Source organism: Biomphalaria glabrata, chromosome 1 (genome assembly GCF_947242115.1).
Source record: "Biomphalaria glabrata chromosome 1, xgBioGlab47.1, whole genome shotgun sequence".
Lineage (NCBI taxonomy): Eukaryota > Metazoa > Mollusca > Gastropoda > Planorbidae > Biomphalaria > Biomphalaria glabrata.
In genome coordinates this window covers 71,056,754-71,082,677 of record NC_074711.1, presented here as the reverse complement: position 1 = coordinate 71,082,677, position 25,924 = coordinate 71,056,754, and the positions used below count along the sequence as shown (strand labels likewise).

Genomic DNA, 25,924 nt, shown 5'->3' with positions numbered 1-25,924 from the left:
ATTATTGACTTATTAAATAGAAAGCACATCATTACCAATATTCACTTGTCAATAAATGTTAGCATTATTCAATTTTTAGTTACATGTTCAAACTATTAAATTTTATTATTTAAATTATAGCAACTTTCTCTTTCAGTCCAGCTTAAGATACATTCCTGTAAAAAGTCTATAATAATAAGTTAATGTCGATGTAGTATTGTTCAGACATTTACAAGTTTAATCATCTATACTTCACAAAAAAAAAGTGTTTGAATGGTTTTCATTTGTTTGTACATCAAATATGTATTAATATAATTATCATTTTTAGATGAAACATTAAATACTGAAGATGACCATCTCAATTTCTGATGTAGGCCTATTCTCATTTCATGAAATAAACAAAATATTATCTGAAATTTCATCCCTTCATGGTAACTGTAACTGGCTTCATAAAAAAAATGGAGTGATGACTGGGTTGACTATACATTTTTGTATAAATAATGCATCAATGAATGTAGCTTATACTGTTCTTTTCCTCATCTTGAAATGTGTGGACTGATAATTAGCTGTTGCATGATACTCTAAATGACAAATATCTTCTACTCATTACAATAGCATATTTCCATGCTGTTTGGCTAAGTGGAAGCAGATAAAATTTGTTCCTCTATTAGCTGGAAAATCTCGAAATTCATGAGCAGCTGAGAAAAAAAGAAAAGAAATTCAAACTAGTTTAGACATGTTATAAATATATATATTTGCTAATTAAAAAATGTAAGACTACTTTATGTTACAACAATGGACAGCATCTTTAAAGTTGATTTCAATGCAATCACAAGAAATAATTTTTTCTCTACAATTAGGCCTGCTTTAATGATTTTTTTTTATGTAAATAAATTTTATGCATAGGATTAAATATAACATGTACTTAAGGAGATTTTTTACCTATTATTTCACAATTACAAGTAATTTAAAGTGATACATGTATTGATAACAGAATGTTATTGGAGAAAGTAAAAAAAAAATCTCACTTGTAGTAGATCCCTTTCAATTTGAAAGTTAGTGACAATCAGATCAGGTTTTTGGAAGTAGTATGCTCCTTAAGTAAAAAAAAACAACGAAAAATGCATTATAAAAAGTTTTCGCTTTAAATAAAATTTCTCTTGGGTGACTTGAGTAGAAAGTAATAGAAATATGAACTTCATTTAGCAATATGCTCACACTAAGCAGAAGTGGTTTTTACTAGTGAAAATTGTCTGTCCAAATAAGCTATTGAAACTACTGTTAGCTTCACATGATATGAACTGATAAGTTTGACAGTTCTTCATCTAAGACTTTTAGGTACCGGTATTATCTATCAAGAACAGGGTAAAACAAGGATGGGTTTTGGCCATCAACACTATTCGGAATTGTTTCGTCTGTACTCTCATAGCGCCTTGGAAGATGGAGTAGGCCCTATATATCTACAGTAGATCGGATGGAAGGCTTCTTAAACTGGCTTGGCCAAAACGAGGAAACTACATAACCTGATTAGGGAACTGATGTTTGACGACGATGCTGCTCTCACTACCTTTCGCAGTAATTATTACAAAGGTTAGTCAATACTTCGACAGCTGCAGATCAATAGTTCAGTCTTACAATAACTCTCACCAAGACAGAAAAAGGGCATAAAAAGTCAACATCATCAAACTCCATTTGAGTGAGGGCTTGAGAGGCTCAAATCTTCTCTTGCAAAAGCCCTGGACAGAAACCCTGCTGTATTGCGTAGTGCATACATGTCACCATACAGATTGAGAATTTTTTGTTCTGACCTGTTGAGACGGAGATCAGCAAGTCTGGGGCAGTCAAACAGAAAATGAGGCACGGGGGCACCAGGATTCGAAATTTGGCCATAGCCGTGAGAAACATGAGGCAACAGGACAGTGGCCTGTCCTGCACCGTGTTATAATAACTTGCCATAAAACATCACAGAATGTACTTTTTCTATTTTATCAACGACAGCATCTAAATGCCAAACATACTTTTCTTACATTTTTCAACTCGGAGAAAACTTTACATCTAGATTTATTACTTTTACTTTAGGCCTACACATAATATAGGACTTTTTTACAACTTATAAACGAAAGGTCATTTTAGCCTATTATAGTAAGAGCATATAGATCTAAATTTACCGGGTTATCCTTCTGAATAAGTCTTACTAATATCAGGTGACCGAGCCTCGCTCGGATGAATAATTTGTTAAGGAAGGATATATACCCGAAGTCATTTTGAGAATTTTTTTGTACCAGGTGGCCGAGCCTCGCTCTGTTAAATAATTTCGGAAGGTTATATACCCGAAGTCATTTTGGGAATATTCTTGTAATTACGAAAATGAACGATCGGATAAAGACTACTAATCTGAAGAGTTGTTTTAGTGTTCTGTTAGTTCTAATTGTAGGCCTAATTGTACATGTCGATTAAATTTAAAGTCTTTTAAGTCCTCCTACAGCCTAGACAAACTACAGCTCACGTCCGTCTTATAGTTTTACAATCCATCTTTTGCGTAAAACAATTGTAGGCTTACTATTAATGGCTTGAAAGAAAGTCTTTGCAGTGTAAATTCTCAAAACGTTATAGGTAAAACATGCACTTAGTGACAAAGTAAAATGGCGCATTTTTTCTTATTAGACTTAAATCATCGCATTAGTTTTCTAAAGAAACGTTTCCGTAGGGCACCTCTGTTACGCCAAACAATATGCTCGTTACCCATACGAGATACGTGCCCTGCCCAGCCTGACTATAAGAAGTTCATACCGGCTTTTGCCTTCCATCCATCCCAGTGGTGCTATGGCCTGCTTTTACACATCCATCCATTCAGATCTCTCCTGGGCCTTCCGTCAACACGCCCTAACTCCAAGCTTTTTACCGAGGTTTATAGTTAAATCAAAAGAGACTGCAGCGTACGCAAACTCGTTGACCGCTAGATGGATATCATGTTTAGTGTGAGCAAGTAAGGCGTAGAGAAGCTGTGTTATGACCCTTTCCTTTGTTTTGGTACAGGACAGTAGACACCGAAGCATGAACACATGGTAATAATTCACCAGCAAAATAATAATAATAATAAGGCTTGTCTTAGAGTCCGAAAATTAATGAGGATTGCAGCTGTGACCTACATATCTTGCCACTTCCAAGGCAAGCATAACCGTTGTCCGCGGTGCTCGATTAAGATTTTCTTTTAGCGTCTGCGTTTGTCCTCGGCAGCAAATTTTCTTTTGGTCTCAAATGTGTATCCGAATTCTTTAAGTCCGACAGTTACGCTGGACAGAGCAGTATCCTGTATGGGAGACGAATCTCAGACGAACGCATACCAAAGGCAGTCTTTTTTGGTGAGCTAAAAAGTGGTCGACGTAACACCGAAACGCTTAAAAGACCAGCTTATGGCGCAAACTTGACTTAGCTGACATAGAAGAGAGCATATGGTTGCATGCAACCTCAGAACGAGACAGCTGGAGGTCACCAGCAAAATAAACAACAAAGTAAAATGTATCTACACCGCTCTACACAATTAAAGAGTAAACAACTTATTAAGCACTTAAAACACAATAACTAATCATATATCGGCACATTTAATTTCATTACTTTTCTTTCATAGTTCTATAATAAATCAATCTACAGTTAGATGGTGTGCAAATGTTTAATTAGGTCTATTGATCCTTTAAAACTCGTTCTTGTTTGCAAAGAAATATTTTAGTATACTGCTGTAAGCTTAGTGACGTAAGCAGCGTTTTTCCCGTTTACGTCATGGAAAATTTTCATTCATAAAACATTCTAGCCAAAATTAATTTTTCGATAATGAGCCATTTTCAAACCGATATAACGGTCGATCTCGAGTTTTCCCGATGTGGCCAATGAGATGCGAATTTTTTTCTCACTATTATGCACATACCGTGAAATTTTAAAGAAAAACGTTAGAGCCGTTTTCGAAATAAAATTTATATATATATATAAATATAAATATATATACATACATACATACATATATACAAGAATTGCTCGCTTAAGAGTATAGGATTTGGTTTATATATATATATATATATATATATATATAGGCTATGCTCTCACAAGAACCTCAATTCAATCAATGTCGTAAACAAGAAAATACACGAAATACAGGCTTGGCTAATTAGTCTATATTGGCTAAGAAAATCAGCTATAAAGCTTTACAGTTATAGATCTAAGTCAGAAATTGATTTGTGCACACTTACCTCTGTAACATCTTCTTTAACAATTCAGTTTCCATTCATGATTTGCTGTAAAAGTGGTGGTAAAAATCTTCGGGAATGGTTTCTTTATACGTAAAAAAAAATCTACCGGAAGTCAATTTACCACGCTACTAAGGACGCCTCCGTGAACGGGACTTGTTTATTGAAAAATATAGGCTTAGTGCGTAGAGTTGGCAGTCCATGTAATATATAGTCTATGGTATGCACTAACCATAGCCCTAAATATTTAGAGACTGACCAACTAGATAGTTAATTTTAACAAGGATAAAAAAAGAAGTTTAGGACCTAAAAAGAAAGCAACAAAAAGCTTACACTAAGTGTAGGCCTATCTATTAATTTGGATCAGTCATGTAATGAAATTTGTAATAGATCTAGAGTCAATCTATATTAACAATAATACATTTGTGAGATTAGAAATATTTTTTTACCAATTGTTTTTGTTTAGCGCAATTTCATACTTTTAGCTTCGTCAGTGCGCTATGATCGCATCCCTTGTCAGGACTAGTTGGAACAGGCTCTTCACTTCACTTCGAGCATGTAAATACGGCACAATTCCCATATTCCTTATCCCCACATTAAAAAGAAGGAGCTATACATTATGTGTTATCTTTTTTTTTAATGACTTCCCAGAAAATCCTAAAATAATGGTTATGCTTCTAAAAGATCTAGATTTAGATTTTGTTGAAAAGACAAGGACTCTGCACTTAATGGAACATTGGCAACAAGGATATGACCTTTGAAAGCAAAGTGCACAATCTGATATAAAAAAAAACAACAACAACACCAAAACTCCCAGTCATCCAAAGCGTTTCTAAATTAAACAGTTTTGAAGTTAAATTGCTAAGCTGTAGATCTATTTATCAATGTCGAAGCTACGTCAAGGTGAATCCTGAAGTCGTCAGTTATAAAATTCAGAGCAACCAAACGTCCTGTCATGAAAAGATTGCTAGCAGAAAAAGTCACTGGACAAGGCAATGCTCTCAGCTTTACTACATATCTGACCTTTATCTTTCCATCAGCTGGACAAGGCAATGCTCTCAGCTTTAGTAGATATCTGATCTTTATCTTTCCATCAGCTGGACAAGGCAATGCTCTTAGCTTTACTAGATATCTGATCTATCTTTCCATCAACTGGACAAGGCAATACTATCAGCTTTAGTAGATATCTGATCTTTATCTTTCCATCAGCTGGACAAGGCAATACTATCAGCTTTAGTAGATATCTGATCTATCTTTCCATCAGCTGGACAAGGCAATGATTTCAGCTCTAGAAGTTATTTCATCTTTATCTTTCCATCAGCTGGACAAGGCAATACTATCAGCTTTAGTAGATATCTAATCTTTATCATTCCATCAGCTGGACAAGGCAATGCTCTCAGCTCTAGAAGTTATTTCATCTTTATCTTTCCATCAGCTGGACAAGGCAATGCTCTCAGCTCTAGCAGTTATTTCATCTTTATCTTTCCATCAGCTGGGTGTAGTGGAGCAAAAAAAAAAAGTTGTTCATTATAAATCCTAATTCTTATTTTTCCCCTACAAATTCTACTTCATAAAATCTGTTTCATTTGTCCACAGTCTTCTCTACATCTATAAACAAGAAAGACATGAGAATACTTAAAAAAAACAACAACAAAAAATTACATGAAGTGTAATTGTATCAGTTTTGATCACTCACGTAATTATAAGCTAACCCTAACCCTAATCTGAGCGATTAAATATTTTTTTACCTATTGTTTTTGTTTAGCTTTTAGCTTTCTTAATACGATATGATCCTATTACTTGTCTGAACCAGTTGTGAAAGGGGGAGGGAAGAAGGGGGTATCTTTGTGAATGTTTACATGATCGTTTTTAAATGCATAAAAAATGTTCACTCAAGGCACAAGATTCCTCAAGGGGACTAATTCAACTTATACCACCACATCTATCAAGTACGATTCCTTTCCCTAGTTCAAGATACCAAACACTTACCAATAGTTAATTAACTACTTGTTTTTTTTTTTATTTTTTTTTATTGATTCTTATATTCTGGTAAAAGAAATAATTGTGCAAAATTTTAGCTTAATCTGAGATTGCAAAATAACTTCTACAAACTTTTTACCATTCAGACAGAGTTGATATAAGCTTTGTAAAAAAGAAACATAAACAATGTAGCTTCCGAACTTTAGACCACATACATTTTAAGCAGCACTAAAAATGCAGCATTACTAACAATTGAATGAACAATCAACCAATGTTATTAATATTTCCTTTATTCTGCTTCTAAAAAGAAAACAAAATAGAGAGATATTGATCAGACACTACAAAGAAAATAAAGAAGTGAAATGAAAAAAATGAAATGACAAAATAAGAGACATGAACAGATTCAAACTTTCAGACAAAATTAGCAGAAAAATTTGAGAACATTACAAAAAAAAATTTTTGAAAATAACATTAAGATTGACTTTTTAAGGCATTTGAAAAACATTAAAATACAAAAAAAAAAAAAATTCGAAAAAAAAAAAAAAAAAAGCAACATGAAGTAATGATTTCTTTTAAATTTAAAAAGAAAAAAAATTAAAATTAAGAATATTGTAAAAACAAATTGTATAAATCTTAAGGGAACTACTATTTTCTATCAAGCACAACCCAGGGTTGAAGCATACAGTTTGGGCCCATAGTTATTATAGCTATAAAGAGTTAAGTATGAATGCTAAATACACTGGTATGTAGTGTGGAGAATGAGGTGGAGTCAGTGGTGGTTACACTATTGATCTACCGGAAACCTCTCACTACTGCAGAGAAATGACTGCACAAGAAAATGTATTGCAAGAAAATATAATCAACACCAAGAAGGCAGGAATCTACAAATTAAAAAAACAACATAATAAAATGCTAACCTGGTTAAATTATTTATTTTAAAAACAATATTAAAAATTCATGATGAAAACAGCATTAACAAAGAGGAAAACTTGTGCTTAAATACAGATATAAAATATACACCAGAAAAATTTACAGAAATAGATATTTTTAAATTTTGCAAAGCAATATCTATGTAACATGTATACACAAAATAGAATATATATTTGTCAAAAGCCAAATAGGAAAGAAATAAACTTGATTTTCTTTGAGAAAAAGATCTGCAGCATGACCTCTACATAGTAAAGATTAGTTGATATTTAACAACACAAGTGGCGGCTGCTGACTAGGAGATGTAAAGCTGAGAATATTTTTTGGTGCATTAATCACAGTTCTAAAGACTATATGGCTTAAAGTAGCACACATTGCCTTGAAACGTTTGCATTTGTGATGAAAAGTTATTACAATATTTATGCAAGTTATATAACACTTTGTTTTCTAAAAAAAAGATAAGATTCCTAACTTTACCAAAAAATTGCAAATTGTGAGCTAAACAGATTAAAACATATCTGGAGTTTGTGGAAAGTTTTATTTCACTAAAACTGACTTACAACAATGACGGATAATTAATATAGTATCATTTCAAGATTATAATAATGTTGAATTTAATAATAAACAATATTTTATTTAAAAATTGTATATATTAGTCATTGAGTTAATAGTACTTAATGTATCAAAACTACAGCTAGGCATTAGGCCCATGGAGGTGAAGTTTACAATAAGAGATTATAATTGATACCAAGCTGGACAATCTTGTGCATAGAATATCAAATAAAGTAAAACTAATTCAACATTGTTTGAGAATATCCTTCAACTTTACAGATCTTGTTGCAGATCCTAATAAATATGCTTCAGCCCTCAAATTTCCTGCTGAACTAAATGAACGCCTTCCATAATATCAAAGTACATATACAATGAAATTGTTTTGGGTCAAATTATAAAGTAATGAACCTAATGAAAATTTTTTTTAAAGCTAACATTTTCAAACTGTGAGCTATTCACTAATACTGATTGATAATTGAGTCAGCAAAATGTTTGTCACAGAAAAAAAATACAAATAACTTGTAAGTGTATAAAGGAATGATGATTAATTACAACAAATTACATTGAAACCAAACATGAAAGAAAGAAAAAGAATATTTTAAAATACACATGTAAAACATAGATATAAAATATAAAATTTGTGTAAAAGATAGCGATTTTTAAAATTTTTTTTTTTTTTTTTTTAGCAAATTCCATCAATTCATACAATTTGGAACTGTGGTATAAAACAAAAATATACTAAAAAAAAAGCATTACTATCATTTTTTTTTTCTTCAGTCTCCACATTATTAGAGGAGTGAAACCCTCAATATTCAATAAAAAGAATAGAAGTTCCAAGTTTTAAAAAAGAAAAGCTTCTTATATTTTGAATTTGTACAACTTCCTTGTTATATTAACCATTCATAACTTCCATGTCCAGAGCAATGCTAATGATAGCCATCTATTGATTTCTACAAACAAAAATATTTCTTTCATTAATATTATAATTATATTATACAATCTCAACTGCCTACCCACAATGCTGGCTACTTTGAATCTATTTATTATTTATACTCTATATACTCTTCCTCAACCCAGCTTGTAAACAATGCTTTTTTTTTTAATCATTATATTATTTACAAACTATCATGTAACAATCTCCGTTATGCTACACTATACCTATTGGAAACACATCGAAGCTGTTTTTCACATGTAAGAGAAGCTAAATAAAACTAAATTTGCTGTGTGCTAGAAATGTAGGGAGTAAATGGATATTTTGGGGAAAAAAAAGTTGGCTCTTTTGTGCAACTTTAATTTCTTCACAATCCAATTTTTTTCTCCCCCATTGCTTATCAATTTTAAGCTACTTTTCTGGATAAAATGACATGTTCCAACTGGATTCAATATACTGATTCTATTTTTAGTTGTATCTAATGTTCAGTCAACTATGCTGTCATATGCAAAAAATCATAATTGTGTATTTGGACTAATCTACTCAGTATTCATGTATTTTAATTTGTAACAAAAATCACCTAGGACTGTACAACTCCTGCGTTTCCAGTAATTGATGTATATTTTGAACTATGTTTAACGTAGCTACTGAAAACTCTATTTATTATTTTAGTTTCTGTAAGGGAATGTAGAATCATACTTGAGTTTTGGTTTAAAGGACATTTCTGACAGCACTACAAGATACATGTGATGAGTTCATTGCTTGAGCACATAAATATGCAACTTAAAGATATGAAGTAAACTAAGTATTTGAGTGATATGAAAGAAAATGAAATCTCAAATTATCTTCCTTTATCTTTCACCAAACAGTCACCTCTGCTAAAGCATTTTGAAAGCAAGAGTTCATCCTGAACTTGAGAGATTCCTTCAATACACTGTGACAAAACTAATACAAAATTTGGTAATTGAATAACAATTTCCATCATGTAAAAAATTTAAAAAATAGAACACATCAATAAAATGATATCAGCATACAATCAATCACTTAAAATGAGTTTAAAAAATGAAGATTATCCAAGCTAGCCAACACTGAATAAAAGTCTGATAGATGCAAAATGTGTGACAATTCTTTTTTAACAACAAAATTATTGTTTTATTCTAAACTAGGTCTTTGTATACCAAGCTCTGGGGGGTTCACATAATCCTTTTCAACACGCCTTGTCTCCAGTTCTGCTATTTAAGAAGGTGGCCTAGCTCATTGAAAAAGTCGCAGAGAGCAAACCTTCATAAACAACTGTCAACCAGTATTGAGATTTCTGACAGATGCAGAGGTGTCATAGTTATCAAATCAAAAGCATAAGCTTTGGTTTGGATTTACTGAATTGTTAACCAGTTAAATAAAGTTTTGATACCAAAAATAAAGTCACAGAAATATAATGGCAGCATATTTTCACACAGACAATTGAAATCACCCATTAATTATTTCATAAAAATGTGTTATCATTTTGGAATAGCTGGTCTAATTAATACAAAGTAAAAGAAAAATAAGCAAAGCATTTAACTGAAATTGTATACTCTTTACAATCGTTTTTTTTTCTAGTCATTCTTCATATCAATGCAATACATTTAAGTCATTTCTTGAGAATAGGATGACAAAATGAGCTTGACCAAAGGATTATACACTACAACAATACCCAAGTAAATTAGAAAGCCTTGGGCAGTATAAAAACAAGTGACTTGCATCAACAAACTCAATGGCAGGATAAAGGAAGACCTGGCAGGAATACAAAAAAATATGATCACCCATCAGAAAAAAAAAATACCGGTAAGTCAATAGAACGGATATGGTAAGGGGACTGTATTTATAATGTAAATATACAGGATATGATCAGGGGAAATAAACAAATACAATGAAAGCACTTTTGTGTAAGGTTTGCATTCATTTCTTAAATAGAAAAACAAAGTGTTTAATGAATCTATTAATGAGGACTGATGTCAGGATACAGGGAGAAACTACAGCCCACTTTATACATTTGACTTAGGCTTAAGTTTGACATTTACTTAGACTAAGGTCCTCCAGTAACTGGGAGAATATCATTAAAAAATGAAAAACTAATAAAAGACATTTAGGTATGTATCAGTTTGTGTGCAGCAGTTACTACATTACAGATGGCTAATATGTTACAGTCTACATAAAACAATTGTAACAAATTAGTATGAACACTAAACTAACATTTAAAAAAATGCATACAGTCACATAAAAATAACATTTACAATGCTAGATGGAGAACAATTTTTGTTATGGTCAGGACTACACAACAGATTCTCAGAATACAGTATATCATAGTTTAACATTTACTTACTAAATCTTTTTTTTAAACTATGGCTTAAATGAGCTATATTAAAAAAAAAAAAGGTTCTATCATTGCATACAGATATTAATTTGGAAGGTTCGGATACATAGATAACTGTTTTAAAAGTTGCATTCAATTGAAAGCATTGGAGGGACAGTAGTCAACACTGCCACATGTCCAAGCCTCAATAAGTGAAAAAAGCAACTAGTTTGATTTTCTACTGAATAAAATGAAATCAAATAATTTTATCAGAAATACTTCTATTGTTAATGAAATCATAAAGACCAATCAATACAAACATAGACTATGTTCAAGAGAGGTTTTCTTTTGTTTTTATTATAAAATACATAAAGTGGTTTGAAAAAAAAAGGTGAAAAACATAAAAAAAAAAGATAATCTTGGCAAAGATATGTCACAATTGAACCATCTAAAGACACTGAAGGCCAGATAAGTAAAATAAGTGTAAATATGTTACTGTCTAGTTTTGATTTAAAGAATATTTTTTGTACAAAATGTAAAAAGTGAAATTATTTCTGAACCAACGTTATGTCATTCAGTTTGGAACTAAACTAAAAATACTGTACAAAATAAATGTACACAAAAAAAAAAAAAACTACCTAGAACAAACAGTGAGCCCATTCTACTAGCAATCATTTACTGGAATGTTAACACAAAGATTTTCATGAATGATAGTCAAGTAGATAACAAAAAGACACTTTAAAACTTATCACAATTTAATACATAACTAAATATTAAACAAACATACCATCTCAAACCCATTAACATTTCTTGTATCCAAACTTTTTCACACTTCCAGAATTATTACTTTTATGACACAAAAGACATTTTTCTGATAAAAAAAATATTTACCAGTAAGTCTGCACTTACACTTACCAATCATAAGCTTCTTTGTTTTAAATGTTTTCAGCATGTTCCTTTACAATTGAAGATTTTATTACATCCTAGCCCAAACTTCCCACAAGGCAGTGGGAGATGACAGCGGGCAGGCTTCAAACTGGAAACCATCAAAATGACAGTCCAAAGCCCAAACAATCATCATGGTTTCTATTTCAAGATGTTAATATTTATAATTGTTATTTAAGTGTGTGTGTGTATGAACTTTTAAAAATGAACACAATTTTTTGCAATAAAAACATTGTCAGTATCAGTAGACATCATAATAAGTCTCTCATTTAATAAAAGTCTAAATCTCAAAACAATAGAATATTGAGTTTAAATTTACTTGATAGATTTAGAACCTTTTTAATTTTCAGTTCATTATTTTTCTTTTGACAAAAAGAAAACATTAACATTTTAAAAGTTTCTCTGAAAGTTTAATGAAAAATAACTTATTTAAAGTAAACCAAAAAACAACAAATATCTTTAAATACAGATGGATATTGTTGCTCATAATGAAATATTGAACTTGAGAAGTTTTTAAAGTAAAATCTTTACAAGGTTTGTTTCATTAAAAAAGAAACATTTTAGTGGCTCATTGAAGGCTACATAACTTTTTATTTTGACAGCTTTATACAAAAATTACAATAAAAATGCTATTAAAGCAAAAACTGACTTAGACAAAAATTGACTTTTAAACCCTGATCACAAATAATGCCATGAATGTTAAATTGTCCTCAATAAGAAACGTTTAAATGATACTTATAATAAAACTTGTTGCTTAAAGGAATGAAAGTTTTTGGTTGAACTTATCTTACAGTTTATTATCTTATGAGACAATAAAAGTGACCTTGCATTTAATCCAGATCCCCAAGGCTAGCCAAACTTTTTTTCTCAGCCTCTTCAACAATTGTGGCCAATTCAGTCGGCTTTTCTTCTGGGATTACTTCATGAGCTTCCTCTTTGATGGGGGCCACTACGCTGCTGGAAGAGATTTCTGTCATGGCAATGAGGGTCAAGCCATCATCTTTCTTTTTAACACCAGTGGCTGAGAGGTTGCCCTGTGAAAGAGGCAACAGTCGTTGAGATTGGATATCCTCCTGTGCTGACACTTCCTCATCACTGCCATTGGCATCATCTGAAGCTGAGATGCGTTGGAGAGCTCTTTCAAGATCATCCAGAGAATCATGATCATCGTCTATCTCAGGTGAGTCGTGCAATAATATAGGTATTAACATGGCCACAAAGCTTCCAGACATGACAATACAACCTTTTTAAAACAAACAAAAATGTTTAGAATTATTTGATTCAAATTAAGATGATTTTTTTAGCTTGATTTATTTAACATTAATAAATGTTTCAGTGAATAACTTTACTATCAATTTGAACTTAGTATAATGCTTATCTATCCACATGCAATTTACACTAGACAGTGACATTACATGTTAGATGCAAGGACTTTCACCATTTTAACCAAGGACTGACAACCTTCCATTCCTAACACATGTAACATGTTTTACATACCTGATATTATAAAAGAATTTTTATAGCCAAAGTTATTGGACAACACACCTGAAAAAATACAAAGAAATGATTGTGTCAATCAGGTTTCAACATGCTTTAGCAGGCTTCCTTAAAAAACAATGCACAGAATTTTTCACTTTTTGTAGTAAATAATGCATGCAAACCAAAGTAAATAAGATGACAAAGATGTTAGTTTTACAAACTAATTAGCAGAAGCCCCTTTTGGATCAGTTGTGCTTGCATATATCCCACAAACTCACCCTTAAAATTACAATCATAACAGTAACCTCAAAATTAACTAATAATTACACCTGTATATTCCATTTTCAACTACTTTTTATTTTGTTTTTTAAAACAAAGACTATGGTACAATATCTTACCTGCAACTGGGGGGCCTAACAAATAGCCAATGCCCTGAGCCATGGACAAAAATCCAAAGCCCAAGCCCAGCTCACCAATGCCCAATAGTTCAATGGTTATGAGGGATGACAATGGTACCAGAGATCCAGTGTAGAGTCCAAACAATGTGGCACACACCATCTGCTGTATGTATGTCTCAGTTATAAATGGACACACTGCAATGACCAAGCCTCCAATGAAGAGACAACCTGGAAATAACATACAATAAACAAAATATATTTAAAGTAGAAAATGACAATGATCAGATCCTCCATTAAGAGACAACTGAATTATGAAGTTTACTAGCATGACAGATTTGACAATAAAAGGATATAGGTTTTGGTATTTTATGGAAATTATAATCCCTAAGTGAAAAAAGTTGGTTCCAATTATTTATTAAATAAAATATGAATAAAGATTTATTACATATTCAAAATAAAACTTGGGTTTGTACCTGTTTGCATATATCTATACTATAAAGTAGAAAGTAAGTCGTATGTATGTATGTTAGGAATAGAAATAAAAACCGCTTGACCAATCTTGATAAAACTTGGCAGAAATATTCCTTAGGTACTAACTTAGACCGTAGTGTATGTATTGTAGCCCTAAAACAAACTTAAGACCCTCAAAATTAAAGCTATAGTATTTTATGGATCTAGGCTTTGTTTACAATGTTGAGATGAGAAAAGATCGAAAGAATTTAGATCTACTTTTAAGAAGTACACTTTGCACATATAGTTTTTTACTTTGACACATGAAAATACAAAATATAGTCTATTGATTTCATTATTCAATAAAATTAACCTTCAAATTTGTGTTTCAAAAGCATTATTACATAAATTCGTTCCATATATCTGCGAATTCAGAACGTCGTGACTTACTTATAATACTATTCATTTAACAAATCAGGTAAACCCGTTTTAATTGTACTTTATATCCTATTCATCTATCGCTCCTTTTGTTTTTAATAGATATGAATGTATCAGCTTCGGGTAAACCCATTTTCGCAAAACTAATTTTATTTTCATAGCGAAAGAGAAAAACTTGAAAGGATCATTAGCTAAGTTTAACATACATCTAAATCCAATCCACTAGATTAGTAAACACAAACTAGGACCTGCAGGCCGCGGGTAATGTCAGGTTAGTATATATATATATATTATAACTAGTGTTATCTTGTCTATTGTTATAGTAAGTACTTAAAAAAAGAAATGATGAGACTTTTTTTTTTACCTATATGTAATAATATTGGGCCAACACCACTATCGCTGGCAACAAGACCAGACAGAAATCTTCCACACATTGAGCCAAAACCCATTCCTGTGAACAATGTAGCTGCATCTTTAAGTGATGTGCCTTTCCTGACAAGAATTTAATCAAATTAGATTTTGGATCAAATTATTTCTGTCATTAAAAATAAAGATGTTTATCAGTTTGCAGTCAATAAACTTAACTAGAACTTAAATTGTTTTTATTTCATAAATTGGACCACATCTGTGTTCAGACGGTCTCTTTAGGATGTATGCGTCAAATGAGAAGCAGATGTTGCTTCAGATCATCATCACCTGGTCACCCAGAGCCGAGTTGCCTGGAGAAAGCTAGCTGGTGGCCTTTGACAAAACCACAGGCAGAGATGAGATATCACAATCTGGTTTTGTATTCTAGTTACTAAATTACAACTTTCATGCATACATTTGTATTGGTTGTCAAAAAAAAAATATTTGCAAAACTTGGACATGGAAACAAAAGTGAGCATAAAAAAAAAAGTTGATTAAGTCTTGCTACTCACTCCATAGAATATTGTGGAAGAAAAATGTTGAATGGTGATTCACCAAAAGCCCACAGAAAGCTAGTTGAGATAAATACAAGGAACGGCCAATTTCTGAGCAATCTCAAGGAATCTAAAAATCCTAGTAAATAGTCTTTGGCAGTCTGCAAAGTAAGAGAGATGATTATTGAATAAAAAAAAAGAAAAAAAATATAAGGAAAAAAAAGACGTATCTTAGTTTTATGCAAATTAAATAAATAAGATAAAAAATGTAACCATGTTAGAATAAAAATGTAAAAAAAAATGTAGTGAGAATTCTAAATAAAGAAAATTAACATATATGTAACATTAATATATTCTCTGGCAGGCAGCTTTACAGCCAGCAGGCCATGGTTTGAGCTCTTGCTTTGTAAGTTTATAAACATCAATTTGAACAAGAAAAAACATTTTCAGATGCATGACACTGGTCAATGGAGCTTTATTGGAACTATAACAAAATAAACAAAAATAAGGCAACAGGCTCTATCTCAAGTATAACATTACACAAGTAACCCTAACCCTAAGCCATACTGTCAGAGGGATTAATAAATATTTTATAGCTTCATTTTATTTCCATTTATTCATATTTTTCTTAGACATTATATACAGTTCTCTATGAAGTAACAAACTCCAAATATTAATAAAACAAGTAAAAAAAGGGACCTCATTTCTTTTGATAATAATGATAATTTATGATCAAAGGCTTGGTGGCTTCCGAACCAGGGTCCCAGATTGGAATCCTAGTGAAGAGTAGGATTTTTACTTTCAGGATCTTTAGGGTGCCTCTGAGTCCACCCAGCTCAAATGAGTACCTGACATTAGTTGAGGAAAAGTAAAGGCAGTTGGTCATTGTGCTTACCATCCTCATAAACCATGGGCAAAAGAGACGGATGACCTTTACATCATCTGCCCCATAAAACAAGGTCTGAAAGGTGAACTTTTTAATTTATGATCATTGTTAGGAATATGATTCTCAGGTGTGAGATAATAATGTGAAAGACTGATCTGTATAGGAGGTAACCTAGGAGTTTAGGTCAATTAGAAAATCCATATGCCAAAATGATTTTCTTTCTTTTGAGAGCCCTAAGATCATAAAATTAAAAAGTAAATAGATTATTCTGAGAATGATATACCCAAAGGAAAAAAATTATTTTAACGAAATAATTAACTAAATGCTGATAAAAAGTTTCTTTTTAAGACATTAAATGAGAAAAAAAGTCCAACTATTTGTAAGAGAGACAAAATTCTTACCTTAGGTTCAGGACCATCAATAGCTTCCAAGCGTGACAAGTCATCCTTGACAATAGCTAAAGCAGTTGGGAAGCTACTTATGCTACCCATCAAGGAAGATATGCTTCGTGAGCCAAGCCGGTGTCTGGGCATTAGAGCATCACGAGGCTGCAAGTGGGAGACCAGAGTGGAGGCAAGGGACTCATTATCTAAATCATTTCTTTGCAGCTGCTCTCTGATAGATGGGCGGTGGCTCAGTCTGCCACTGGAATACTGAGACTGGGCCTGAGAACTTTGTGAGAGAAAACGACGACGGAACGGTTGATTGTACTCTGTAAAAGCCTGGCTGCCAGATGGGGATGATGGGATGGGTTGGCTGCCATCACTGTCTTGGACAAGGGCAGAATCAGATAGAAACATATTATCCTGGTTGGGTTTTTTGGTGGGTGAAACCCTGTCCCCCTGTTCTAGTGCAGCCAGTGGAGAGGCCACCAAAGGGCTATGTGACATTGGTGTTGTGCCTGGGCTAGGTGACACAGACACACTTAATCCGTCCTGACCTGTGCTGGCAGGACCAAATGTAAATTTGCTAGTTGTGCTTGGGCTCGATGATACAGCTGATTTCTGCTTTAGCTTATAGGACCTGTTAGTCCCAACTGAGTAGCTTGACCTTGACATCTCCTTGTGCAGCACAGTTTTTAGCAGGGGTGCAACATTGATCTCACCTCGGCTGAGTTTGCTTGGGTACCTCTGAAACCTGTGAGTTAACCCTTGGTGCTCACCTCCACTGTAATTACTATTAAGACCACTGACGACACTGTTTCGACCACTGTTCCAATCCTGCTGACTGGTTGGAACAAGTTTCTCAGGCTCTTTCTTCATTCGTTTCTCTGCTTTTCTGAGTTGCTCCTCAGGTGATGGGCGGAGTAATAAGGCAAAGATAAGAACATGACTAGTTACACCACCCCATAAGAGGTATGTGCCACTTAAGCCATATGCCTCGTGAATGAAATTTAATGCATTGCCACCTAAAAGAAAAACAACAAAACAAAGAATATTATCAAAGAAATGTACATTCTTTCAAATATAAATGAGTCATCATTTAAAATACAAATGTCTTATTGTCCTATTAGTATTAGGTAAAAAAATAACAAATATAGCGGTTATACCTGTTTGTTAACTTTTACTATGAATTGAGAGTTTCATAGTTAACAAAAATATATCTTAAATTTGACAAGCCACAATTCTTTTAATTTGATTCTTTATATAATTTTTTTTCTTCAAAATATTATATTGTCAACATTAATTCAATCTGAATAAAGTAAAAAAAAAAAAAAAACCTGCAAGCATCCCTACTCCAGAGCCAGTAGCCAGCAGACCACAAGCAAGACCTCTGTACCGATTGAAGAATTGACCAACAGTAACAAACATAGTATTTAGAATAAAGCCAGAACCCATTCCTGCAATGAACAATATATATTGAAAAGATATACAAAACTATTAATAGTTAAAAATAATGCCATAATTTTCTAATAATACATTTTTTTTTTTCTAAATTTATGTTGTTATTACCTGAAATTAATCCATGGGTCAAAATCAAATAGGGAACAGTTGTACAAAAAGAAGCTCCTATCATGCCAGCAGAAAGGAAAATTCCTGCACAAAATACAGTCCAGCGAGAACCAAGGCGAGACAGAACTATACTTACAAAAGGACCTGAATAAAATAGCATTATTGTAAAAGCAATTAGTACAATGCAAGACTGTGTATCTGGGCTTATAACTAAGTTTACTGCTAAAAACATTTCAACTTAAAGTCTTCCGTTCTAAGCCATGGAAGTTAAGAATTCAGAATTTCAAAGAGTGTCCATACATCAACTAAGCTTAAAACATCTGTTGCTAAGAGTAATGATGGATGGATGTTGTGCTGATGGCAGATAACCTTTGTTAGCCTAAAGCACCATAATTTATCCTTCTCAGTGGGCATAGGGTTCTACAGGGAAGGTCAACAGCTCCAACAATCTAAGGTGAGTTTTACTTCACCTGCTCTAAAAAAACTTTTATACCTCTAGGTTACACTAATTTTTTTACTTTTATATTTATTAATCTGTATAACCCACAATATGATTTCATTTAAAAAACAAACAAAAAAAAACAACATGATTTCGTTCAGTAGTGTTCAACTATATGACATAATTAAGAAAGTAACACCCCAACAGAATACAAAAGTCACATACCTGACATACACAATACACTGACATGTACTGCACCAATCCATGACACTACTGTTTTGTCATTATTTATGTCTTTCAAGATAGTAGGCATCAGTACTCCTGAATATATGAATAGTTGTAAGATACACACAGTCTATGATATCAATTAATATACAAAATACATAGAAGACAAAGCTCTCACTCACTAATCTGGCTGCCTGGTCGTGCGGTTTGCGCGCTGGACTGTCGTTCGGATTTATCGACGGTCGAGGGTTCAAACCCTGCCCGCTCCCATCCCCCGTCGTCCTGGGGGAGGTTTGGACTAGGAAGTAAACTATCTTCAACTCTGAAGGAACATCCGAAATATGTAAAACATTTTACAAACAAACATTTTAATTACCAACTATACTACAGAATGTCCTTGGAAAAAGATTTTTTCTTGTTCATACCACACATATAACTGTTCACAAAATCTTTGTTGATCTTTTTTTTCATTCCAATTTTTCAAAAATTTTTAAATGGCTTTTATTAAGATTTCCAATCCATGTTTTCTTAATTTTAAAATAATGTGAATACAAAGAACAGCAGTAGATAGCCAAAAAAAAAAAAGTCTGGTCCTGTGTTATTGCTAGGTAGAGTTGTCGAATTGGAGGGTCCATGGTTTGTGCCCTGGTCAGGATTATCCATAATTTACGACATTTAATTCACCATTTTTGCTTATACAAAATTTGGTCCCTCGCGCTGCCTGTATGTATGGAGCATGTATGCATATATAATTGAATAAATGTTCCAGTTATAAGAAGTAAGGAATGTATGACTATACCTGCAGTGAAGATAGTTGCTCCTGTGAGTGTCAGTGAGAAGAAAGCAGAAAAAAGAATCACCCATGCCCAGCCCCTGTCCATATCAGGGGGAGATGGGGGACTGGAAACAGCAAACTCCTCCAGATCTATGTTGGCATTCCCAAAAGCATCATCTTCAACAGCTTGGCTAAAATCAAGGAGTAAGTAATGCATGACAATATTCCAAAAATTATTAACTAAGGTTTATATTATTATTACAGGGATAAAAGAAATATTATTTATAGCTGAAGGTGGGGTATAAACATTTAGTCATTTTTTTTTAATTCATTTTTAGCAGTCATATGTTAGACTACATATGTTAGAAGACCAATATTGCTTCCTTTTAGTGAAATATGATCATGAATCTTCCAGGAAGCACATTGGTGCTATCTGCACTTGGGTTGAGCTGAAAATTGGTTTATGACATTTGTATGAATATGTTTAAGAAGCTTACAGAACGCTAATTGAACACTATGTATTTTTTATGTATACAATATGCATGTCAGTACTTAATGTTATAACTACAAAAGGGAACACTTTCAGAAGACCACATGTAGCCAGTACACTTATTATGAGCATGAAGAAGGTAATGGTAAAGACAGATTTTCAGATTAAGTTTATAAATCAAAGTAGACAGCTCAAAAAAAAAAAAGCATTTTTCTCTAAGGCAAATGCTGAAAATACTAATACAAAAAAATCAATACATGGGCCAATGAAATAGAGCATGGTTACTTACCTGACGGAATACTGGAGTCGCTTTAAGAAATCTGGGTTATCTAAAGGCCCAATAGTATCTTGATTTGCACTAATGTTACTTTGACCAGAAAAACCATCAGACGTAGAGCTAGCCACCTTTAGAAGGGTCGGTCTCTGATTTTCTGGCTTTGGTTGTTCACTTTTTTCTTTAGCCTCAATCTCCATTTTTAGGGCTGATTCATCAACATTAATGACATCAAAATGTCTGTGCCCACTCTGATCTAGGCCATCTTGGTTGGACGGATTTGAATTAGTGTCATCATCTTTAATGTCATCAAGAAGTAAAATAGCTGGAGCATCTATGAACTCTTCACTGCTTGGACTGTCAGCTTCTGAAATAGGTGCAGGTTCTGAAGGTTCATCTATACGTACTATAATAGGAGAGAGGGCAGAGTTATTTAAATCATAGAGTTCACCATCCCCACTGAATGTAACTTTCTTTATTCCATCCTGACTGGAATCAGGACTTTCAGAATTTGGTGAAGACAGTGGGCCCTGACCATTGACTATGGGCTGTGTTGAGCTGCTACTGATGTCAAAGTTTGATGATTTTAATTCACCTAGGGCTTTGGTTCCTGAAAGATCTTTTGAATTCAGCAATGGTCCATCTTCTTTTTCCTCACTAGTGCTTTCCTCTAAGAATTCATCAGAGGAGTTTCCATTGATCAACCTTTTGTTTTCACCTAGATGAGCCATTATGGAATGTTTTTTTTTTTATCAAACACTGTTCATATATCACAGGTCTATGTCGTTCAGGTCACTCTACTCTGGTCAGCATAGAATATCATACATAAAGAATTACTATCCTGACAATGCATTAGATGTCCTTTCATCCTAGGTCATCAGCTTTCACCACAGACAACTCTTACTCAATCATCGGCTAAACATTGGCCTGAAAATGAATCAATAGAAATTCAACAATTAGATTAAAAAAAAACATCTTAGAAAACCAGTTTCACTACACAACCAATCAACAGCAGAAAAAATAATGCAAAAGTAACCTAATAATAATATAGTTCTTCCTACACAAGATGAGCACAATCTCATTGCCTATGAATGTTTTTCCCAAAAGCAACCTACACAACAACTAAACAAAGATTGTTCAATTATTTAAAGATTAGTTTTTTATCTGTCAAAATGCCATAACAGCTTGGCGAAAATCGTATACAGGCAAAAACCAAAAGGCAGGCAACCCAAAGGCAGACCCCGAATGCGATGGATTGACAATGTGGAAGCAGATCTGAAGCAGTTTGGGGTTAGGGCGTGGAGACGAAAGGCCCAGGAGAGATCTGAATAGAAGGATGTGTTAAAGCAGGCCAGAGCCTTCCATGGGCTGTAGCGCCACTGGGATGGATGGATGGATGAAAATCAGGAAATTAGTTAGAAAAGTGTAAATGAAATCATTTCTTTTAGATTCTTTGCTTATAAATTACAGATGTTACTTCAAAAGAGAAGATAATTATGCCCTAGATGCATTTCATGTTAATCAGAGACTTAAAATCTGCTAAGTCATTGGTTTTCCAGGCTAATTCAAACTAAGACTGCTTTATTGATCCTTATGGAAATTTGTTGTGATTACAAGGACTCTTTTCTCATTTAAAAACAACACAACAGAAACATTCACATATATAGAACAGACACAACATTAAGAGTTCACTGAGCGAATACACACAGATATCTTGGTCCTTTTCATGTTTCTTGATGAATGAGTTGAGTTGATATAGTCTGACAGACTTTTTGTACCACTTGGTTCTAGTCTTGATAGATAGAAGTCGTCCACTTCGCGACGACTTGATGTAGTTATGATGGAGCGGGTGGCTGTTATCTTCCAAGATTTTTCCCATTTTTCTGAGACATTTTTGTTCAAAAAGTTCATTTAAATATGGTAGTGTTGTGCGTGTGATTTTAGATGCTTTTTTAACAATGCTGTCTAAGCGGCGCAACAGTTTAGATGAAGTGCTGCCCTGCCAACAAGTTATTCCATATGTTAGCAGATTTTGCATAGTCGCGCAGTAAAAATTATATAGTATCTTCTTATTTAGTTTAAAGCTATTGATTTTGTATAGGAAAAATAGCCACTGGGCTGTTTTCTTTGCCAGAGTTTTAAGGTGGTCTTCCCACAAAAGCATATTATCAATGATGACGCATTCCATTCTTCATGGCACAAGGGAAAAAAAGAGCACTTTTACAAATTAGTCCTAGCATATGAAATAAGAAATGTGCCTCTATCTTTGTGTATTTCTGAGTATTTTATTACGTTTTGTTTTTCTATTTGTAAATTATGCTTCAGTGTTTTATGTATAATTGCAAATTTACTTTTATTTTATAGTATTTTAGTTATTTTTATAAGTTCCTGTTTCATTTGTAAAAAAAAATCTTTTTATTAAACCCTAATGTTAAAATTTTAAAATAACTTAACATTTATTACACCTAAGAATTTTTGAGTTTTTATAGTCTGCTAACTGGTTTATCATGATCTAGACTCTAGACTATCATCTATTCTACAATTTAGTAGATCTATAATAAAAGGATTAGATTCCCATAAATAGATATATAAAATGTATGTATAGATCTAGATCTAAATCCTAGTAGATCCATAAAAATAATAAAATGTTCTAGACCTATCTAGATCTAGTCAATCTAGAATCTAGTATTAGTAGTATAATCTAGATAATAATTAATGGTAATAGTTAATAGAATAATATTATTAATATGCTATAGACTATAGTTATAGATACTTATATTCTACTATTCTAATCTAGACTGGGGACTAGTCATCAATATATTTATCATGGGCGTAGCCAGGATTTTTTTTTTCGGGGAGGGGGGATTTTTTTTCCCTCCCCCCGCCGTTCGGCGCATTTGCCGTCAAGCTGTTTCCACACAAATCTGTCACTGGTAATGTCTGAAGCATCTTCCCACCTGCTCTGAGGACCTCAATGAATGTGTGGCACCAAGTTGTACTAGGATGTCATCGCAACTCTTTTTATGCGTAATTCATTTTGTCGGAGAACATGTCTCGCAAACCTCATGCGACGCTCTGTCACAATCTTACTAAGGGGTCAACTCCCAGTTTGGCATAGGATTTCCTTGAATTACACCCGATCTCTATAACTGACTCCTAAAATCTGTCTTAGCCATCTTTGTTGAGCCACATTTAGTGTTTTTCAATTTCGGCAGACAACTATTGACTGCACTTTATTAATGGAGCCCAGTCACTGGTAGAAATGTGTAACCTCTCTTGAATACGCTCTTGGAATTAAATGACTATAGTTTGCTTTAGATTTTATATTGAAAAGGGAAGTTTTATCGTCAAAGTCATCTGTTGGGGGTTTTAAACTAAAAAATCTCTGGAGTTATGGGTTTTTAAAAATTCAAAACCCCATTTAGCTACGGTCATAGAATTTAGTAACTGTAGTTTGCTTTAGAATAATATTGAAGTTAGAGGTTTTTTACCTCAAAACGCTAGTAGGGCGATTTTAAACTCAAAACCATCTCGAGGGGTTTTAAACTTTAAAAAAAGCCATCTGTAGGAGAGGGATTTAAACTCAAAACCCCTAATTGTCTTGGCTACGCTCAAATAATTTTAGTGTGTAATTTACTTTTTTTAAACTCAAAATTTTGGCAACGCTCATAGCATTTTGAAAGCGTAATTTGCTTTTTTCTTACATTGAAGATGTATTTTTTAGCTTCAAACCCCACTTGATGGGGGTTTAAACTCAACACCACTTTGGCTACGCTCATAGATTTCTGAGTGTGTAATTTTCTTTTTTTTTATATTGAAGACGTATTTTTTACCTTCAAACCCCACTGAAGGGGGGTTTAAACTCAAAACTGAGTCAAAACCCATTTAGCTACGCTCATAACATTTTGAGTGTGTAATTTGCGTTTTTTTATACCGGGTATTGAAGAGGTATTTTTTAGCTTCAAACACTACTGAAGAGGGAGTGGGGGTTAGCTCAAAACCCCTTTGGCTACGCTCATAGAATTTTGAGTGTGTAATTTTCTTTTTTTATATTGAAGAGGGGGTTTATCTGAAATTTTGGAATGGGTTTAAAAATCAAAATCTCCCTTAACTGTGCTCGTGAAATTTGGTGGATTGTCGTTTGCATTTTTTTTGTAGGGGGTTTTAAACTCGAACCCCCCTGGTAGGGGGTTTTAAACTAACCCCCCCCCCCTGGCTACGCCCATGATATTTATATATATAGACTTATGTAGATAGAATATGATAGATAGATCAGTAGGATTATGAGTAGATCTTTAGTACTTTAGTACATCTTTTAATCTTGAATCTAAGTCTTATAGTACTTATACTTATACTAGTTACTAGATCTACTATAGGTCTAATAGGGGTAATACTAGTAGTAAGTATAATTTATACTATCTCGTCTATAGAGTATACTATAGTATAGTTACATTACTTACATTATTACTATTAGTCTTACTAGTACTTACTAGTATTACTAGACTAGTAGTACTAATAGTAGTATACTAGATCTAGTATACTCAGTATAGACAGTATGAGTATAGTTAATTAGTTAATTAAGTTATAGTTAGATAATCATAATTAATAATAATAACACTAATTACTAAATAGTCTAGTAAAGTCTAGTTAAAATAGATCCTAGAATGATACAAGACAGAATCTAGTTAAAGTCAATAAAGTAGTTATATCTATTAATAGATCTAGAACTAGATCTACTTATAACTTATAGACCTAGATCTAGGTCTAGAATGTACTTACCTCACTTTATTCATTATTTTTATAAACCGATAGATAACTATAGCTTCTTTAATGTTGAAATATTTGATGGGCGTGCTGATACTGTATAAAGTAATAGAAACCCTTCCATATTTCCTTCGACCTCTGACCTTCATGTGAGGGTAACACGGGTAAACGAAGTAAACAGAAATTAATGTTCTTGGCAGTCTTGGCTCGCATGTGGAGGCGTGGCGAGCTTCAAGAATCGGAGTGGGCTTGGGTCATCATCTTCATCCTAGAATTTAGATCTGTTACTATCTAGAATTTAAAATTTCTAGTGACACCGACTCACTATGGCCTATACAATAACCCATCTAATTTATGATCTAATCTTAAATCCATTTTTCTAGATTGATCCAGAGCTCAAGTTTGCATGATTATCTCGATTATTTCTCGGGTGGGCAAAATTTTTGGTCCGCTGCCAGTTATAAGTAGTCTGAATCTTCTATATTCCTTTTTTTTTTCTTTAAGTCTGCAGATACTTTTTGAAAATATGGTTAAAAACGCAATCAGCGTGCCGAGAGAATTTTCCACC

General features: G+C 33.1%; 1 protein-coding gene and 1 long non-coding RNA gene across 3 annotated transcripts; both read right to left on the bottom strand.

Moving 5' to 3' along the window:
• Positions 1–25: 25 nt before the first annotated feature.
• Positions 26–3,749, bottom strand: LOC129923081 (uncharacterized). Its single transcript, XR_008774990.1, has 3 exons — positions 3,595–3,749; positions 1,008–1,075; positions 26–677 (listed from the first exon to the last, which is right to left on the bottom strand). It is a non-coding gene; the product is annotated as an uncharacterized LOC129923081 (long non-coding RNA).
• Positions 3,750–6,469: 2,720 nt separating this feature from the next.
• LOC106059482 (uncharacterized) lies at positions 6,470–25,558 on the bottom strand. 2 transcript variants are annotated; one of them, XM_056012162.1, is made up of 13 exons: positions 25,372–25,558; positions 22,300–22,475; positions 20,608–21,519; positions 19,853–20,019; positions 19,054–19,149; positions 18,390–18,533; positions 18,158–18,277; positions 16,839–17,845; positions 15,570–15,712; positions 15,014–15,141; positions 13,762–13,989; positions 13,382–13,429; positions 6,470–13,127 (listed from the first exon to the last, which is right to left on the bottom strand). In XM_056012162.1, exons 3-13 carry the CDS (start codon positions 21,321–21,323, stop codon positions 12,715–12,717), a joined length of 3,210 nt encoding a protein of 1,069 aa, XP_055868137.1. In that variant the 5' UTR covers positions 21,324–21,519; positions 22,300–22,475; positions 25,372–25,558; the 3' UTR covers positions 6,470–12,714. The 2 variants fall into 2 exon arrangements, with proteins under 2 accessions (XP_055868137.1, XP_013072558.2); XM_013217104.2 differs by lacking the exon at positions 22,300–22,475.
• Between the last annotated feature and the right edge of the window lie 366 nt (positions 25,559–25,924).

What these genes read in the sequence shown, in the direction of transcription:
- LOC106059482 (XM_056012162.1), bottom strand. Translation starts at nt 21,323, where the DNA reads ATGGCTCATCTAGGTGAAAACAAAAGGTTGATCAATGGAAACTCCTCT. An exon ending in CGACTCCAGTATTCCGTCAG is followed by an intron (nt 20,020 to 20,607) that starts GTAAGTAACCAT and finishes CCTTGATTTTAG; the next exon opens with CCAAGCTGTTGAAGATGATG. An exon ending in GTTAGGCCCCCCAGTTGCAG is followed by an intron (nt 13,430 to 13,761) that starts GTAAGATATTGT and finishes GTATTTTTTCAG; the next exon opens with GTGTGTTGTCCAATAACTTT.